The sequence below is a fragment of the Centruroides sculpturatus genome, unplaced genomic scaffold, assembly GCF_000671375.1.
Source record: "Centruroides sculpturatus isolate CEXI.00-Female unplaced genomic scaffold, Cexi_2.0 scaffold1015, whole genome shotgun sequence".
In the NCBI taxonomy this organism is placed as follows: Eukaryota; Metazoa; Arthropoda; class Arachnida; order Scorpiones; family Buthidae; genus Centruroides; species Centruroides sculpturatus.
Window position 1 is genome coordinate 213,739 of NW_019385196.1, and position 20,640 is coordinate 234,378.

Genomic DNA, 20,640 nt, shown 5'->3' on the forward strand with positions numbered 1-20,640 from the left:
TTGGTCAGTAGATATAAAAATTTCGTTAGGTAATGTGAGTTCTGCATCGTGTTTTCAGCCATGATACCAACGAACACGACTCGATTACAGAAAGCCGCATTTAGTAAAATCATCAAGGAAAAAAATACTAAAATCAAGTAATAAAAATGAAAAAATTATATTATATTTCAGTAGAGAAATCATTTAAATGAAAGTTGAAACCAGAAGTAAACTTTACTTTCAGGCTCAGGCCCATCGTAAATTTACAAAGCAGCTTTACTACTTTCTTCTTCTTTTCTTTTTACTTTCTTTTCCTTTCTTAGTATCGCACAAATGCATTATTAAACAGGAAATCGGCTATCATCAATTGGGTCATTCCTCTTGTAAGCGTCCTGGAACATCGACCTAGCTATTTGAGGCCTTATATAAAGCAATTTTTCACACTAACTTATTATTAATATGAGATATGCCACTGGTTTATCTATTTATTCTTCGCATTAACCTATTAAGTGTCGTCATGATTAGCGTCAAAAAAAAAACGTTTTCTTATTGTTCCCTCAGTCGTGAGGTGGAAAAGTGAGATTCGTGGGCGAAATTCGAGCAATAATCCGAAATATGTGACCGGGAAAGAAAGAGGTCAGACAGACATGGCGACAGATGGACATTTCCTTGGATGGAAGCTAAAGGGGGGACATAAACAAATGGCCTAGTTTAACAATGAGTCGCAGGCATGCTAGTGCTGCCAATGAACTTGTGAAGCATTTCACTTCCTTCACTAATAAGATGTCGCTGCAGTCGAAGATGTCGCTGCAGTCGCCTGGCGGAAAACAGATGCAGCGACACCTGGCGGTAATCGGTAAGGTTAGCGCCCTCACGCGTCGAACGAGCGCTAAGCTGCTCTTGTAATTGACTCCTCTATTGGAATTCGATCTAGAATTGATATAGTACGCAAATAATTGTATAAGAAATCGTAATCAATGAAAACAATCTGACATACAGATACAGTATTTTTTTTTTCTTTTCCTCTTTTTATATCCGGTTTGGATATAAATAGAAGGAGTATCAATCCTTTTATAGATATCGGAAGTTTGTAAGTTGTTATATACCGAATATAGGCTAACAGAGACTGACACGATAAGAACAAACATTAAAGAGTTTATTATAAAACAAAGTTTAATTAGTTATTTTAAAAATTATGAGCTATTTTAAATATAAAAATCGGGAAATCTTCTATAAATATTTAGACAGATAAATAATATTTATAAAACTAAAATTTTATATGTATTTTTACATACTAACGCATGTAAAAATACATATTCTGTTATGATGATCAGTAATACTACAATTAGATTTAAATCAGCAATAATATAACAAATAAATGAATTAATTAGAATAGATAACACTGTGTAAGCTGTTCCCAATACTTTGGAAACTGTTCTCGATGACACTGCCAGATTCCGTACAATTACAGAAGTGGAGTTTTAGTATGCATACAAGTAATACACAAACAGATTTTTAAGGCATCAGAGATAACAAAACTAAACATATAAATTCTAATATTTATGCGTTAAGGGTTATAATACATGGAGCTAAGACATTTGTTATTCTGAACCAGTTCTTTAATACCAGTTTGAAAATTGGTCCAAGCGAGGTAAGCCAGTATAAATCTAGTTCACGTTTTGAGATAGGAATTTACGCATTTATGATAATTGATTAATAATTTGTAATTAAATAATCTAAGATAGATCAATAATTAATTCGTTTAAAATTGCTACTTGAATTATAGATCTGTAGAAATTGATAAAACTGTAGAATTCGACAGGGAGATGATGGAGGTAGTTAAGGCTTCAACCTATCGCTCCGGAGACTGGATTATTTGTATATGGCAACGCAACACGTGGGCAATCTACCGAGGGGGGATGCCTCTATAAAAATCATCGAGATTAATTATTAAATTTTAGATAAAAATCATTTATTTAGCTTCAAAACTTTATTCATTTCGATAAATTGTTCAAAAAAAAAAAATCGATTTTTAATGAAGTAAAAACCGATAATTGGTGAACTCGTTTAAAATCGATCTTTCATTAATTAATATTATTTATAATTGATCAAAAATCGATTAATTTCTCGTTTTGTTTTAAACCATTGTTTAAAATCGATTAAATTTTTAAATCGATTTGTTATTAAATTGAAATCGATTACACATCGATTTTCTGAATTAGTCGTTTTGAAATCGATTACTGATGATAAGAAATCGATTATTTCTGATTTATTTAATCAATTTTGACAAATTATAATTTTTAAAATTATTTCTGTATTCCTTAATATCAAAATTTGTTATATTAAATTTTGAATATATTAAGCTATCTGAAAATTATTTTAATCTATATTTTTAAGGATCAAAGGCTAAGAAATTATCGCTATTATCCAAATTTATCCTTAAGGAAAGTAAAATAAAATTATTTCGTAAGAAAGAGTAATTAAGATATTTCTATTCAGACGGAGTGCATAGACGACCTCCGGATGCAAAGGGCCCCTAAAATTTATTCTTTTAAATAAAAATACTTGATATGAAAGTGATATAAACTAAAGTTACTTTTCATGAGTGGTGAGAAATTTCTTACTTATTTGATGAATTTATTCATATACTTTGATGACTTCGAAAGAGAGGTAGGGCCCTAAACCGTATAATTGATCCAGATCTATGTAAGAACTCGATCATAATCAATGCTTCTTTAAGGATTGATGGGATAAGGTAACAAATGGGCAATGTGCCAAGGGCGCGTGCCCGAGAGGACTTTCTATGGGAAACTAGCCCTTATTGAAGTGTCGGGCATGTGAAGAAAGAAAATTCGGAAAACTCCACGTGGCCAGTCCATTGGTCAGGCGCGACCCCGCGAAGTGGATGTCTGTTTAAATCTGTAATCGATTAAAAAAATCTATTTTTGTTTATTTTAGTTAAATAAAGCATTTAAACTGCTCAAAAATCGATTTCTGGTTAAACTATTTGAGATTGATCAAATGTCGAGCCACAAAATCGATTTTGTGACCTCGACATTTGATCAATTTCAAATACAATCATTAATCTATTTCTGGTTAAAATTATTTTTCGATTTTAAAGAATTTTAACCAGAAATAGATTAATGATTGTATTATTTGAAATTAATCTGAAGTTTATTAGTGTTTGATCTTTGAAAACTATATTACTAATGAGAGACTGACTCCTGTTTAGATGTTAGACACGTGGAGAAAACACGGAAAACTACACGCGGCTAACTCATAATGCGCGAAACCGCGATCAACTACTAGTGTTCAGGGATTTTATCCATTAAGCCACTGGTAGGGTCAGCCAGGTAATGCTTTACGATCTCTCGTTCCGTGCAGTTCCGTATAAAATTCAATAGAAAGTTATTTATGTATAGACTAACTATAATTATACAAGGTATCTAGAATCTCAACAATATAATTAAGCGTGATGAATTTCCCTGATAAATAATAGAAAGGAAAGATTAGTAAAACCTAGAAAAAAAAACATTTTTATTCATTTTTCAAGGATGAAAACTCATTATTCTGGTAACAGAGTTTTAAAAAAAGTAGTACAGAAATGGCTTCGAATTAAAGGAAACAGCGCGATAACAATAGTTCCAGTCGACAAATTTAAGACAAAAGAGCAACAGAAAAGGGTTTTATTATTCACCAATATAGCAAAACTCCTAAATATTTCGCATTGTTATAGCGTTAGTAGCGTAACCAGGAAGGGGACCCATGAAACCCGGGTCTTCTTACCTTTAATAAATTAAGAAAAATTTCAAATAAGTAGAAGAAAAGGACTTGAATGAAGCCTACACGCGTATATACACTATATAAGAGTTTTTACTCTACATCTCTATCGCTAGTGGCAGGATTGAATGTTAGTTTGCACGTTCCAATTCGACTCCCAATAATAATGGTTGTAGTTACCCTATTGTCAATGATTCTTACTACAGAAAGCGTCAGGGAATTAGTCACTAAATTGCAAAACTTTTAAATACAGTGACTACCCGATATGGTAAACAATTTTATCGGCTTTTGTCGTTCTTTATGTGCAGTAGACTTTCGTTAATCCGGCACATACGAGACCAGATGGTGCCAGATTACCAGACGTTTTCGTATTTTCATAAAATTTCATATTATGCGCGATTTTAATATTGCAGGTATAGGTTTATATTGAATTAAGTAATTTGACGAGAGGGCTTCCTATGTGAAACTGCTCCTATTTAAGTGTTACAACGTGAAGAAAAACCCGGAAAACTCCACTTGCCAGCCTTGTTGGTGAGGCGTGAATCCATGAACAACTACAGTATCCCACTACAAGTGTCAGTAGTTTCATGCACTCTGCGGGTAACATTGTGAGAATAGCTATACATTTTATACTAGTATACACTGCTGTATGCTTCCGACTTGTTTACTCACGCTCTTTAATCAATCTATCTGAAGATTATATTGTGAATGGCTCTACTGTGTTAATTAAAAACTCGCAAAAATATAATGAACGTATAATACAGTTAAAAAAACAAAAACTATACGTGAGCGAAATACTAGCATGTCGGATTACCGAACATTCCGAATTATGGAGCGCCTGGTTAACGAACTTTTACAGTGTATAGTGAATTATCTATATTTAGCTTAAGCTTTGAAAGTTCACTATATCGAAAGTCCACTATATTTTTTGCACTGTTATAGCGATTGTTATTATATAGCATCAGTAAAAGATTTTTGAATCCACCAAAACTAAATTATTTGCATTGTTACAGCGATTTCACGAGTTAATTTACATATTATCCTCTACAAATTCCAACAACACAGAAAGTACGTTTCGACAGTTGTAACAAATTTTAGCCTGGAGTTATCCTATAAATTAACTCTATTTTTTAATATATATATACCAGTTATAAGTAGTCATTCCTCTCGAAATTCTTTTTTTTTTCCTTGGCATCTTGCTAATCCTGATGACCTCTTTAAATTATGTTTGCAGTCTTTGCACGCTTGAAGAAGCGCCGACGCCTTCAACGTGTAACCAAACAGGAATTAAAGATGAACCCATTATGACAAATATGATTATATTTAGCTAATAATAATAATAATAAAAAAANTGTTAATTTTATTCTTAAATTAACGCAAAATTTAATAAGTTATTACTTGTTTAATCTTGCAGAAACTGTCATTTTCTGCTTATAAATTTCAATTCTTTTCGATTCTAGCAGCAAAATAGTATAAATTTACGTGTTTAATGTGTATAAAGCATGTTAATTATGAACGCAGTATGAAAATTATAGAGACAAATATGATTATATTTAGCTAATAATAATAATAATAAAATTAGCAGGGAACATTCCTACATAACATTTCTTTTTTTTTTCTTCTTGAAACCGTATCAAGGACTCATTGTGGGTTTTATTATGAAGCGACTTCCTTCTAAAAATTGATAGTGTGAAGAATTAATTTCAAGTTTCGTCCTTGAACATTAAGATTTAGCATAAATTAATCCTGTTCTAGAATATATTAAGCTGATTTCTACAGTTGTTTTTCGTGCTTTTTTAGCAATTTTAAGTGGCACAGATACTTTAATTTCTCTCGAAAATATAAGCACTGACATTATTTAATTCCTCTATTTTTATAAAGTATGCAGATGAGGAGGAGTTGCAACACGTTTTGGATCATTGCCATTAACACGCGAATAGTAAGATGATGATGATGTTGATGTTTCTAGAATTTCAGTGTTTTTATAATGCACAAAACAATATAAACACGAATTGCAAACACTTTCGTGACAAACCCAATCATTGGGGATTATAGAAAAATTCGAAATTTCTATATATAAAACTAGGTTATAGATGAAAAATGACAAAATTTTTGAATAATTCTATTAATAATATACAATTTCGAAGATTGAATTACATGCTATTTTCTAAGTTGTATCCACTTTATCACGCTCCATTTCATAAGGCGTCCATTGTTTCTCGAGCGATATTTATCATACACCCAATTGATTTATTTCTATTTGCCTACCAAAAATAACCTCAGAAAAGTTGACCTTTTATTATATTATATCTGTAACATATAAACTTATAAAAAACAGAGAAAAATTATAATTATAATAATGGGAAATTTTTAACTTTACCAAACGGGTTTTTTTCCATAAATCGCCTAAATACAACGATATATTTATAGTTCCATATATAAAATTATTTTATTTTTGATAAGTAAACTCCTTATATGTATAAACTAAGCCCTAATACAGGAGGAGCCTTTGATCTAGGCCTCATATTTTGAGGCTGTCAAAAGGTGAGTGACTTCTAAGAGGCTTGTTACAAAACATGCACTTAGAAGTCAAAAGAACACCANTTTACAGTATGTTTAGTCATAAAATTAAGTTTATAAAGTATTTTATGATATAAAAATCCCATATTCTTTAATTAAAATGTCATAAAATTTTTCCAAAACTTTTATTAAAGATTTTAAATTAATCATAAAAATCAAAACTTTACATTATTATTTGATAAAATTATTCAGATAATCCTATTTCAAATTTTATTTATGAAAATATACTTAATAATGTTTGTTTCACATACTTTTCCAATACTTTATGCTGACTATTATGTTCAGTCCAGGTCTTGATAGTTTGCAATATAATATCTGATTTCATGCAAATTCCACAAAAGTATTGCTTCAATGATGGACATATTTCAACATCAGACAATTTCAAATAAATATTTTCAATTTTTCCATGATAAATAATAACTTCAATAATTAATTTATTGGTCTCATGATTACTTGAGCAACGTATAGGTAGATTTATAGTTTCTTCCACTACGAATTCTTTATGGAGAGTAAACCGAGGTGTTCGTCCATAAATCCATTCCCAGCTCTTCAAATTTCTCATATTCTCCTCAATTCCACTATATATTTCTTCATTTGGATAAATGTATTTAACTCTGTCTTCTTCGATCTAAATAAAATATTTAGAAATTAATTAGAAACAGGTAGAAATTTGTATTCTATGTAATTTATACGAAGAAGTACAATTACTTCAATCATTGTCCAAAATTCAACAAGTGGTAGAATTTAATGAAATCAAACTTCAATATAGCACTCACTTAAATAATATCACTCTCATAAAGTATCAATAATACTTATGAATGGATCTTCCTTCTGAAATATTAAATAAAAAACCCTTCAGTATTTATGAATTACAGTATTGTAAATGACATGTTTATCATCAAATTATATTATGCTGACTTTCAAATTAGTGAGTCTTATTGTTGAAATTCTTCAGTTCAGGAACACACTCGATTTAGTGCTAATTTCAGAGGTGAAAAAATTGCGGCATTTAATCAGTTTAACTGCGTATCAAATTTAAACAATATACAATCATTTTCTGTTTATTTCAAATATTTAAATATATTTCTTTTTTATCGTTTCAACTTTTTATATTACTCTAATTTTTAATATGCCAATTCAATGATCAATGGGTGGATTTTTATATCACTTACTCAAAAACTTGTATTGAAAATACTGATAAATAACAATTGAATTTCAGTATTCAGATCAGTGTTTCCCAATCAGTGGGTCGCAACCCCTGAAAGGGTTGCGACCAGTATTACTGGTTAATGTCACGGTCTTCCAGTATACTGAAAGGGGTCACCAAATAAAAAAAAAATTGGAAAGTACCAAACAAGACAGTAATGTTCACTAGATATTAATGCAATAAAAAAATAACCTGAACTGGTTATTTCATTAAATATGTGAAAATGAACAATTTATATACACCAGCAATATGTTTAATAAGCAAATAAGCATTTCCAATTGTCTTCAATGACTATCATCAGGTTACAATCTCAAATATTAATGCTATAATCTGATAACAGTCACTGAAGGTAATCAAAAATGCATGTTTGCTTATTATATGAATGGCTATGTAAAAAAGCTGTTTATTTATACATATCTAGCAATAAGAAAATAAAATAAAATAAATGAAAGAAAATATACATTCAAATTTGAATAAGCTAAATTACTAGAAAGATGGCTAGATAAAAAAAATACTTCAATAAATCAACTAACGGGGGGTTGCACAGAGTACAAACATGGCACTTGCTTATCCCCGGGATGAAGTAAAAATTTCCACAAATTATAATTAAACATAATTGAAATTGGTAACCTCATACCCTCAACCATGACTCACTTTAATGCAATACTGTATTCTATAATTTACTTGGGGGAGAAAACCCCAAAAAATTAAATTAAAATTTATTGATGAAATTATTTGTCTCTAAGCTTTACCCCCTTGGAAAATTTTCTGTGGACACCCATGCATACTAAGCATGGACGAGCCATTCTGGTTTGACCAGAAAGGCTTTAGAATGCTTGGAATGCAATTGTTAAAAATAAAATACTTCAATAAAGCATATCGGGTCATTTATCCCTTGTATATAAAAGAAAATTAATAGAATGCATAAAAAATAACTTAATAAATTTTCTGTATATATTTCCAATTTATTCAAATTGTATCAGCTTAATATTATAGCAAAGAAATTTGTTTAAACCATTCTATCTTGAATTCATCTAACAACAGACTTTGAAAACTACATTTATGTCTTAATTGCATATTTCAGGAGCATATTTTCTTAATTACGCAGAGATTTTCAGACATTATGCATTAAAATATTCTTACAAGAAGTTTTATAAATTAAGATAATTTATAGATGCTGATTGATTACTTTATACGCTCAAAATATTTCTTAGAATTTTATATCATTTCTTTATCAGCTATGTAGTAAAATTAAGTGGACTAACTGGTATAAAAAGTGATAATTGAGTACTAGAACTCACTGTTTTGACAGTGCTTTATTGATTAACCTAACTGAAAATTTAATTATTTGACTGTTAAATTCCATGAAGGACATCCGTAAAAAATAAAGTTTGTAAAACCAATATTTATATAAAACAAATAATTTTCTTATATATTTAAATAAAAAATAATTAAATTAATAAAACATTTATGCAAATTAAAATCCTGTTTGAAGTGTGGAAGTATATGTTCATCAGATTCTAGTACATATTCATTAAAGTTTGAAACAATGCCATAGTTAAAATTAAAACTTGTTAAACAAGGTCACGTCGATTTTAACATAGAGAAGATTCTCAATTAATTGATTGATGACATATCACTCATTTTTTTAAAAATTTAAATAAAGCTTTTAATGAAATATTTATTGTCACAAGTAAAAATTTTTTAATTTTTTTTCCATAAACACAAGTGAAATTATATTAAAACACTGCTATAAGCTGGAAAATAATATAACAACTCAGACACCTCCTGTAAGTACAGAAGGTGTCTGTGAGTTATATTGTTTTCCAAATTAGAGTAGTGTTTTAATATATATAAAAAAAATTTAAAGTTTTAATTTTTTTTATTTACGTTTTATTATAAAAAGATTATTTAATAAGCTAATTCAATTTCTACTCCTCTCAAATACTAGTATCATCTACCAATGGCTGGGTGGCTGAGGTGTTAAGGCGTTAGCCTACTGCTCTGGAGACTTGGAATCGAATCCAAGTGATCAAAAAACTCAGGAATTTTTTCCAGATATATTTGGTTCCATCCCTTACTATCTGGTTGAACTCATGATAGGTATGAAAAAAGGCTCTTTTAATACCTACAGGGCAGAAAGAGTTAAAAAAGAACCTTTGTATCTACTATTTAACAGCACAAGGATAAAAAACATTATTTTCAAGTTATTATATAAGTTTAAACTTAATAATATAATAAAAATGATAGATATTCTTAAAAACTTTTTATTTTTAGCTACATTATGTGAACAATTTTGGGTTTCTCAATTGTTAATAGTCTTTGTATCACTTTTAGCGATAAAACCTATTAAAGGTTGAGAAATATTTGAGCAATTATTGTTCAACTACCTACTATGTCTGCAAGGAAACAATTAAATAGCTGTTAAAGATATTTCTTAAACAATAACAATGCATAGCCATATGTAGAAGTATAACACAATAAAAGATAAAATTTAAAAACCTTTCCACAGATTTTGATAATGAAAATCACATTAAAAATCTTACTATAAATGAATATTTATGATATTTTGCATTATTAACCCATTAAATAACAGACTGCCATTAACTTATCTCTAAGATCTGAGGTTAATGTAAGTATGAACTCCATTCTTCTATGATGCGGTATAACACTTTCTTCATATAAATCTTTATCAACTTAATGAACCCAAAAGTTAAATAAATAAACTGTAAATGACGTTATATGTATTATGGTAAAAGATTAAACAATACTATATAAAAAATATGGTTTAATAAACAATACACTGTCGGCATTATCTAAACAACAATCAGCCAAATAAGTTATTAGCACTAAGATAACACACAACCATCTGCACAAAGATTTATGATTTCCAGTTTAAAAAAATGAATGAATACTTTGAAACAAAAAACCTTTTGAGGGTTTTTTTGAAGTTTAATTTACATTTTTAATATATAATGTCATGTCATAAAATATTTTTATGTTAAAATTCACGACATTTTTTACTTAAAAATGTAAATTTTTATGATTAAAATAGGAAGTTATCTGTTTTTAATTCACTTATCTCATACTTAATCAATTTAGATATTGGCCAGATGGCTGTGAAGTAAGGAATCCATCTATGCCATAACGAAACAGGATGTGAATCAGATATAGGATTTTTGATTTTTTAATAGACAAAGAATGCCTCATATTAAAGTCGTAACAATATGATGTTACAATGTCTCTGAAACACTGTAATGCAAAATGATAATGTTGAATTATACAGTTTCAGAGTCCACAGTTTAATCATTACAAATGTATAAATTTGAGTGAGAATGTTTGATCTCTGTAAATCAAGACACTTAAAAAAAGAGTCATCTACCTTTTTTCTCACATTCATTTCTTTCTAAATCCAACTGATCTAACTAAATATATGGATTCTGTAATAAAATTACAGGTAGTTATCATCAAACGTATACTACCCATTATGACGAATGAAAAAGCCGATGTCTTTACCATCCCCCTTGCATAGAAATCTGGTAAACCTATTTGTGAGCAAGAATCATTTACAATTGTAAAATTGAAGATAATCATATGGTCCAATATGTGTTGACATCTCTCAGGAAAATTTAATTTAATCTAATACAGTGATACCCTGAACTTATGCGATAGGTGGGACCGAGCGATAACTGCATAAGTCGAATTCGTGTAAGTTGGGGTATAATTTTGCAATTTGTGTAAAATCCAAGTTGGAGGTATGTAAGCTAATAAATATTCTCGTTAATCTTATCTCGTCTTTTGATTTATTCACGATTACAAGAAATCACCACATAGAGTCTCTCAAGTCTCCGTAGATATAAAATACACAGAAATAAATAACACAAAATAAATTGTAGCTATGCATCGATTCCGCGTGACACGTCCGAACATGTAAGCTGAACAAAGGTATGGGGGAGTGAATAATCAAGAGTTACCTGGAGCTCAAACAAAAGATGATTCGATGAGATTTGAAAATCACATAACTCTGGGTTCGCGTAAGTCGAGGTATTACTGTACTTTACAGCAACATACATACAACATTAAAATTTATATATNAAACCTCTAAACCCCCAAAATGCTAGATTTTAAACCTCTAAACCCCAATAATGCTAGATTTTAAACCTCTAAACCTCAGAAATACTCGATTTTCGAGCTCCTAAACCTAAAAACGACTCGATAAACTTTTTGAGGCTTCAATTTTTTTTGAGTGTTTACAAAAAAAAACCTGCTTAAATAACTTTTATAGCCCGAAGCTAAAAGAATTCATTAAATCTTAAAATTTGTAAAAATATTAAAGTTTTTGGGACTTAATTTATATCCTTTAGCTTTAGGCTATGAAGTATATAAAAAAACGCTTTTAACGAGGGCAACACTTCACTAAATTACACATCTTCAATCGGAATATTCTTCAAAAAGATGCATTTTAATTAAAAATTGCTTGCTTAAAGGAAATTTTGGCTTAAAAGTAGCGTTGTTCGTGCACTTTTTTAACTTAAATTTAAATTTTTTAAGTAATCGCACATTATCTTTCAGTTTAATGATGTATTTTAAGCACAAAAATGTAAGATTTTACAGTTAAAATACTTTAAAAAATTAAGAATTTAACCTATAAAGTATTAAATTTAAGCAATTTTCTTACATCTAGAAGCTCTAACACCATTTTTTTTTAATATCTAAACAGCATTGATACTATTTCAATTCATAAATCATCCTTGAAGATACAAAATAATTTAAGTTTAATGCTTTGTAAGTAATACAAAATTATATAAACATAATAATTTACGTATTTAATGTGAAATTTTACAGGTTTTTTAACTCAAAAATGCCATGGAGAACCGGACAAGTCGTTCAAATGCCCAGAACAATTCGGTTACTTCGCAGATATGGACGACTGCAGCAAGTACTTCGTATGCGTGTTTGGTGATGCTTTACACGAAAGTTGTACGGGTGGATTGTATTTTAGTGCAGAACTACAAACGTGCGACTGGCCTAGGAACGTCGAATGTGCCAGTGGTGAGTGTTAACTTTAATTAATTTGACACGAAATACGTAAATAATCATGTGAGAAAAAGCATCCCTCTTCAATTCAATTTCCTTTTATGAATATCATGCTTAGATTTTTATCGTGTATGACATATGGCTGGTCACGTTTCTGTACTATTCCACAACTATTACGCTATCTTACAATACTCTTTAACCTGGATATGAAAGTCCTTGAAGTTTATACAATGTCGAATGCTTAGCAATTTCCTCAATTCCACTTTCAATGCCTGCGATTGAAAAAAAAGAAGAAAAATATGTCAGCGATTTTGCCATTGTTTGTATAATAAGAAAGCTCTATTATCCGGATATGATTTTTTATACACGCGCGTATAAATGACTTGACTAATGATTTGTATCTAGAACGCCATTTTAAACTTATCCCCTTTATGTTTTTTCAGGTGAAAAGCCACCAAACCCAACTGAAGAACGTCCTCCTCAAGATGGTTTTGATTCAAACAGGCATCGCTCAAACATCACAATCATCTCCACCCCCAACGATAATCAATTATCCTTCCATAACAGGAGCAGAAGCACTACAAACAGGCCAACTACCACTACAACAACGGAACCCACGACTATTGCAATATATAAATCTCCACACGATTACAAAAAAGAGCTAGAACCTGAAAATCTCAATCCCTATAACCGTCAATCCCCTGATGTTAATGAGTCTTACGAGCCCGACACACCCGATTCGGATGAAGCTGCACCCCCCTACGTCGATTCGGAAGGTGGTATATACGTCAATGACGGACCCCCGAAAACTTCTGGAGTGATTCAACGAATACCGGGTGTATCTGATTACGATGTATTCATAAAACAGATTCTGGTTAAAGACGAATCGACAAACACCAATTATCGCAGAGATAACACCAATAAATTAAATGGCTATGGTAAAGAAATACGCGATCTACCTCCTCTACACTCTAATAATGGTAAATCTTACGATCACGATGCCGATCACAACCAAACAACGATTTTAGGTGGGTACGATGACAACTTCGAAGCCACTCGTAAGACTTCGATCAAACAGAACAACAACCAACCACGAATATACGAGCCACCACCAGCGCAATATGATTATCCACCCGATTATAGTAAGAAACACCTAAATTCTACCAGAACACCAACTATCTATCCTACTAACTACGATACATCGCCCGTCCAAGATTATCCGGATTACCAATCAAGCGATTACGATTACCCTACCAAAATTACCAACAGAGGACGTATACCAACAACCACAGCATCGCCCACAGTAGCCACGACGGATAAGACGACACTTAATTTAAGAAACACTCCTCCTTCGCGCCCAAAATCTGTTTATTCTACACCACCCCCTTTCGCTCAGGCCGTTAGATGCGATTCTTATTCATGTGCTCTTCCAGATTGCAGATGTGGTGGCACAGATATCCCTGGGGGATTAACTGCCAATCAAGTGCCTCAGATAGTGTTATTGACTTTCGATGATGCCATCAACGACCTAAATTATGATTTGTATAAAAGTATTTTTCTGACGGGAAGGAAGAATCCCAACGGGTGCCCTATTTTAGGAACTTTTTACGTTTCTCACGAATGGACGGACTATGGTCAAGTTCAAACACTCTACTCTCAGGGACACGAAATGGCCTCTCATTCCATCACGTAAGTACAAATTTTTGTTCACGTAGTACAAATTTTACTAGAATTTTGATATAAAAAATACCTTACAATGACCTTGAAGCTTCTCGAAACCCCTCTTTCCAATTACTCCATAACATACGTTTTCATTGACCTTGAATGTTTGTTTAATGGTGGCCTTGTTGCGACCTTCACATTTTACCGTTAAATTTCGAAATTTTAGTCACGTTTCTTTAATATACAGGCTAAAGTAACTTAGATTTGTTGTTTATATTGTTGTAAAAATTGGGCAAATTTTCAGGCAGATGCAGTGCATCCTCTTTTTTATTGTACAGTACTAACTTTCACGGTGAATTACATGATTAGATGATGAATTACATGAGTTAGAATCACCTGGAAACTCAAACAGGCAGAAAATTTTACTTCTAATATGAGAAACTATCCATAGGTTAAGAGGGTTAAACTTAATTATGATGTATCACGAGATAGAAGATCAATGTATGGGTATACAACTCTTACAACTAGTTTAATTATACATTTGTGATATATAATATTTTGCAAAATGTTAACAATATTTTCTTACAGTCACAGTTACGGAGAGAAATTTTCCAAGTCGCAATGGTACAAAGAAATTCAAGGTCAGCGTGAAATCTTGCATAAATATGGAGGAGTGAAACTTGAAGACATCAGAGGGATGAGAGCTCCATTTCTACAAATAGGTGGCAACAAAATGTTCGATATGTTATACGAAGCCAACTTTACCTACGATGCCTCCATGCCAATCTTCGAGAATAGTCCACCCTTTTGGCCCTACACTCTCGATTATGCCATAAATCACGAGTGTATGATAGCTCCCTGTCCTACTAAATCCTATCCCGGACTTTGGGAACTCGGTCTGGTTATGTGGTTGGATCTAAGAGGTGGTCGATGCTCTATGGCAGATGCTTGCGCCAATCCGCAAGACGAAGAAGGTGTTATCAAGATGCTGACGAAAAACTTCAATCGCCATTATAAAAACAATAAAGCTCCCTTTGGGTTGTTTTACCATTCGGCATGGTTCAACACGGATCATCATCGTCGTGGTTTCCTCAAGTTTCTGGACAATATTTTGGATAAGCAAGACGTATGGTTCGTTACTAACTGGCAACTGGTACAATGGATGAGAAATCCTACCCCTTTAGATAATTTAGCAAATTTTGAGCCATGGCAATGTGACAAATCTAAATATACTGGACTACCCGAACCCTGTCCCCATCCTACAGTGTGCAGCGTGTGGTATCAAGGTGGTGTTCGTTATATGAAAACTTGCCAGCCGTGTCCTACAGAATATCCATGGGTGAGTCCTGAAGACAAAGGATGAACTATCGTTTGACACTTTATCCATATTACATATTTAATTCTCCGCACAAGACTTGTAGATACAGCATTCCCCCGATCAATAAAAGAAAAATCTTCGCATTGTAAAATCGAGTGTATAATAATTTATTTTGCATATCAAAATTTTCAGCACAACAAAGTATATCCTTAAATTACGTTTTTAAGACCGGAATTTGCATAATTTAATACACAATTCAAAGGAAAAGAATGGAAGTTTTATGTTTTGATGCCCTAAATTTGCATTAAGAAAACAAAACAGAGAATTGAAAAATACGATTATTGTGTTTTCAAAGATCAAACTCCATAAATCTTATACAAAGGACAGTGAGAAATAATACAACAATTGTGCTATTAAAATGCAAATTAGTAGAATTTTCAATATTTAAAAACGTAAATCGTTATGTTCTAAGAGCAAAATTAATAAATTTTAATAGAAATTTGCATACTTTAATACGTAAAAAAGTCATTTTATAACACAGATAACGACCAGAAAATTATTTTGCGATTATAATTCGCGAATTTGTACTCATAGTTGTGGTGTTTTTCAGTCAAAATTTGCATATTCTAACAAATGCAAAAGAAAGAGCGATTTTATGACGTATACAACGAACAAAACTAGATGATTTTACAATAAAATTTCGCAAATTTTATACAGAATAAACATAACTCGAAAATAATCACTACATTACAGAGAAGCCAAACATAACAAAGATTAATAATAATAAAAAAATCACCCGACTACCGTGCGTAACGATCAAAATTCTCACAAGATCTCTAATCACAAAAGGGTTTTTTGAGGATGTGGGATTATTATTATTATTAAAAGACTAAATGTAACATCCCACAACACTAGACTCGAGTATTGTGTTAAGTTGCTATCGGGTTCAGAGGTCAAAACAGTCTAGACAAATGTGCACGCTCGACCGATTCCCAGATCAGTATCTGTCAGAATCGGGACAGATGATGATGTGGCTGCCATATTGTTCCATTTCTTTAACCGCGTTATACCGAACTTCAATGGAATTTGGGCTAACCAAGAAAAAGGGGAGAGATGGAAAGAAGAGATTATGGAGTCCAATTCACCTACAAATCGCACAGGGGATAGTTTATAGATAAGTTTGGGTGTAGACGGCCTTAAAATTGAAAACAATTGTTTTGATCCCGAGCGAGCCGCTTGACAATGTGTTATAGAAAACGCTCCGATGATTATGCAGAACGAAACAAAATCGTGCAGTTTTTTTATTATTATTATTTATTTAAACAACCCCACTGTAGATTTTTCTGTACCCCGAATACCTAGAAAAATATTGATTTCAATGAGGTGCATTCCTGTGTGATTGCTCAATCGAAGAGCCTTAAGGAGAACGTGTGAAATTCTTGAATATTTACGACCTTACACCCTTTCTAGAGTTACTATAAATCAAATTATGTTATTGATACAGTCATTTACCGTTAGACAAAGGTAATACAAGAAAGTGGGTGGTACTTTCACTGAGTGAGGGGCAGATTAGGGATAAGAGTTCAACAATCGAGGTCATATCGAGCTAAAAGATCGGACAATTACCGATTTAAGAAAAACTAGGGTGGAGTGTTTATCACGTTTATCGTGGCGGTATTTGTTCTAGTTTTTATTGATGGGTGGTACTTATTCAAATTTCTATCTTACTTTTGATTAATTGTAGTTTATTTTAATCGATAAATTACACCATGGTTAGAACAGGGTTAAGTGAAATTAAACGTGAAAAAAAAGTGTATCAGATAGTAGAAAACTGCTCAAGTTCTAAGGTAAATTGAGATGTAAACATGACACACTTATTATAGTAAACTAAATAATTATATCTTATTCTGTGGTGCCATCCATTAATTCTGTATTTTTTGAGCCTCCTCCATGTTGCATATAACTGTACACTTTTGGCAAACCCTCTCCCCTTTAACTACATGTACAATAGTTCACAGATCATCCTGACAGTAATGACTTTAAAAAGTTATGTAAACATTTTCTGGTAGTTTATGCACATAGACTTATAAGAACAAATATGTATGGCACTAAATACCACTAAAATAGTCCAAGTAAACAATGTCTCAACTCCTTCCCAATCTTTCCTGTACTTTTTGCAACTCCCCTCTCTCCCTTAAACAGTATACTTAATTAATGAATGGCCCCTGTTTAATGTTTTTATTTTGTTCCCCCCTTGTTTATTTTTAATTATATAAATAAATACATACCTGAATCTTGATAGAAAAATGAAAAATTACTATAAATATATCAACTTTCTCGCTTCAGTTCAAAGAAATTCTAAACATTTAATGGGAATTTCGTAAAAAACAGTTGTTTGCTAAACAAAGAAATTAAATAAATTAAAATTATTATAAATGATTATAAACAATGAAGAGTGGATGGTTGAAGTAGTTAAGGCATCAGCCTACTGCTCTGGTGCTAGGTGAGCAACTCCAATGGGCAGCCTATCTTGGATGTGTTGGGTCTTGTCCCTTGCCAACCAGCTGTCCCACTGTAGATCAGGCTGAACCAACAATGGTTAGGGGATAAGACTCTCCTAATGGAAATAATTGAAAATGAAATAGTATGCTGTTGTTCTTTCTAGAAAACAATTCTGCTTTTAAGACCTGAATATTTGTTTTACTTTACATTTTTCAGTGCTATTGTGCTTTCATTACAATGATAGAAGAGCATTTCTAACTGGGATTAGCTTTAGATAGCTAAATGGGATTTGTTATATTAAGATAATAGCATATTAAGGTTATATGTCCAGCCACAAGTGAATATCAATCACAATTAAATTAATGTAATTTTGGGGATAATCCACAGAAAATAAAATATTCATATAACCTACCCTACTGTATATCTTGTGATCCCTTTCAAATTATCTTTCAAAAACAGATAACCAGCAGGTTATCCACTGAAATTACAGTAGCTAGCTTATTAGGCAATCAAATTCAATATGTCTCATCAACTGGGTATAAACTATCTTTTGTTTGTTTGTTTATTAAATTATGGCATTGAAACACTTGGGCAATCTGCCTAAGGGAGATGCCTTCCGGGAGGTCTTTTTAAGAGTAACTGGTCCCTATTCAGGCGTTACAGACATGGAGAAAACTTGGAAAACTCCATGTGGCCAGCCCATCCTGGCGAGGTGTGAACCCATGAACAAACTCCCAGTGTTCAGGGAACAGAACGTCTTGGTCACTGGTGGGCCATAAATTGTCTTTTATCCAACCTGATAAGATTTCAAGGGCTAACAACAAAGACAGTTAAACCAGCAAAAACAAACAGAGAAGAGAATGAAAATGATGATGTAATCCACATAAATTTCTAATCCATTAATTAATTAATAATTAATAATACGTAAAATAAAAATATTTTTTCTTCAGAGTAGCATTAAAAGTTGGAAAAATNCCATAAATCGCCTAAATACAACGATATATTTATAGTTCCATATATAAAATTATTTTATTTTTGATAAGTAAACTCCTTATAAGTATAAACTAAGCCCTAATACAGGAGGAGCCTTTGATCTAGGCCTCATATTTTGAGGCTGTCAAAAGGTGAGTGACTTCTAAGAGGCTTGTTACAAAACATGCACTTAGAAGTCGAAAGAACACCACTAAAAACATACAGAACAGAAAACACAGAAGACATAGCTTAAAATATACAGAACACAGAACAGAGAACATAGAATTATTTCTGTATCAAGATAACATGATAAAGGCTTCTTTTCACATCAATGACCTACAAGATCAAAGAACAATGGGATTTCGAGCTCCTATTTCTGAACTCTCTGATACCCAGCAGGTGAGTCTAGTCAAGGTCGACATCACCCGCAATAGAGAAGGGTCATTCAGATAAAAAAAAAAGAAAGAAAGAAATATTTTTTGCCTTGACATCAATAAATTCAACAACACCCATTGCAGATTTTCCAAAATTCTTTCAATTGCCGTAACAGGATGTGTACAACTATTAATTAAAATTTATACAAGGAAACGCACCGTTACGCTACTTTTATCCTGTATATCACGGAATATATATTTATTAGCAATTTATCAGATAACGGTGGCAAACAGTGATATGTTCAAGAAACGTACCGACCATAAAAAAGTAACAAGATTATTTTTCCCTATCTAAACGTAACGTTACGTCCGATCCAGATATGCAAATGAGATATACAGATAGATATCCTCAAACAGAATTGGAGTGAAATAATATCTGTAACGCGAGGGAATCTTATAAAATGGATACCTTTCCTCACTCGTTATTCTAATTTTAAAAACCTCCCACACTCGAAAGTAAGGTGGAGTGAATGACAAACGATGACGTAAGCTGTCATCTGTCATCCGAATAAAATGCTAAACGTGAAGTTCTGTAGTGTGACCCTCGTCGAAGTTTAACAGAAAACTAGTCAAACATTAAAGTGGCTCAAGGACTACCTGATAGATCGAGTGCTCCAAGGAAATTCCGGCTTCTAACTGACCCTCGGATCATTTCCAACGTGGACAATGCCCCTTCTTCTCAACTCCTCCGTCTTAGATCATCCTAAAAGATGGAGGAGTTCAGTCCAAATCCAAGATGAAAGGGTTCATCCTTCATCTTGTAAGATATAACACGAGTACTCAGCCTCACTAGAACTTAGACAAGTTGAATTTTAGACATGTCAGTGTAATTTTTTTATGTAAAGTTACATAAAAAAAAGTGACCGAAGACATAAAAATTCAAGTCGTAGAAGACATTAAAACAAATGTAGAAACTATAATTTTCTGCATGGTTTCATCTAACTTGTTTGGTCAGTGAATTTATTTATAAAATATCTTTGCTCCGTCGAACTTGTTACTGCTTTTTTTTCGACCGATTAGAAACTAGTAAAACAATTCCAGTCAGGTTAGAAGACGTTGAAGGTAAAATTCCACAAGAATTTATTGCTTAATTATTAATTTTTTCGATATTTTTCTGATCTAGTTTCTTTACCTTTATACACAAGAAAATAAGCGTATTACTCACTATT

The 20,640-nt window shown here is 31.9% G+C and overlaps 1 protein-coding gene across 2 annotated transcripts in view; it reads left to right on the forward strand.

Moving 5' to 3' along the window:
• The window catches only part of LOC111636008, a 58,374-nt gene extending 42,550 nt beyond the window's left edge, over positions 1-15,824 (forward strand). For both annotated transcript variants that reach the window (XM_023381161.1, XM_023381160.1), the window contains exons 2-4: positions 12,392-12,598; positions 13,027-14,272; positions 14,834-15,824. In XM_023381161.1, the coding sequence (XP_023236929.1) occupies positions 12,392-12,598; positions 13,027-14,272; positions 14,834-15,608 (2,228 nt within the window). In that variant the 3' untranslated portion in view covers positions 15,609-15,824. The remainder of the gene's footprint in view (positions 1-12,391; positions 12,599-13,026; positions 14,273-14,833) is intronic.
• Positions 15,825-20,640: the final 4,816 nt, after the last annotated feature.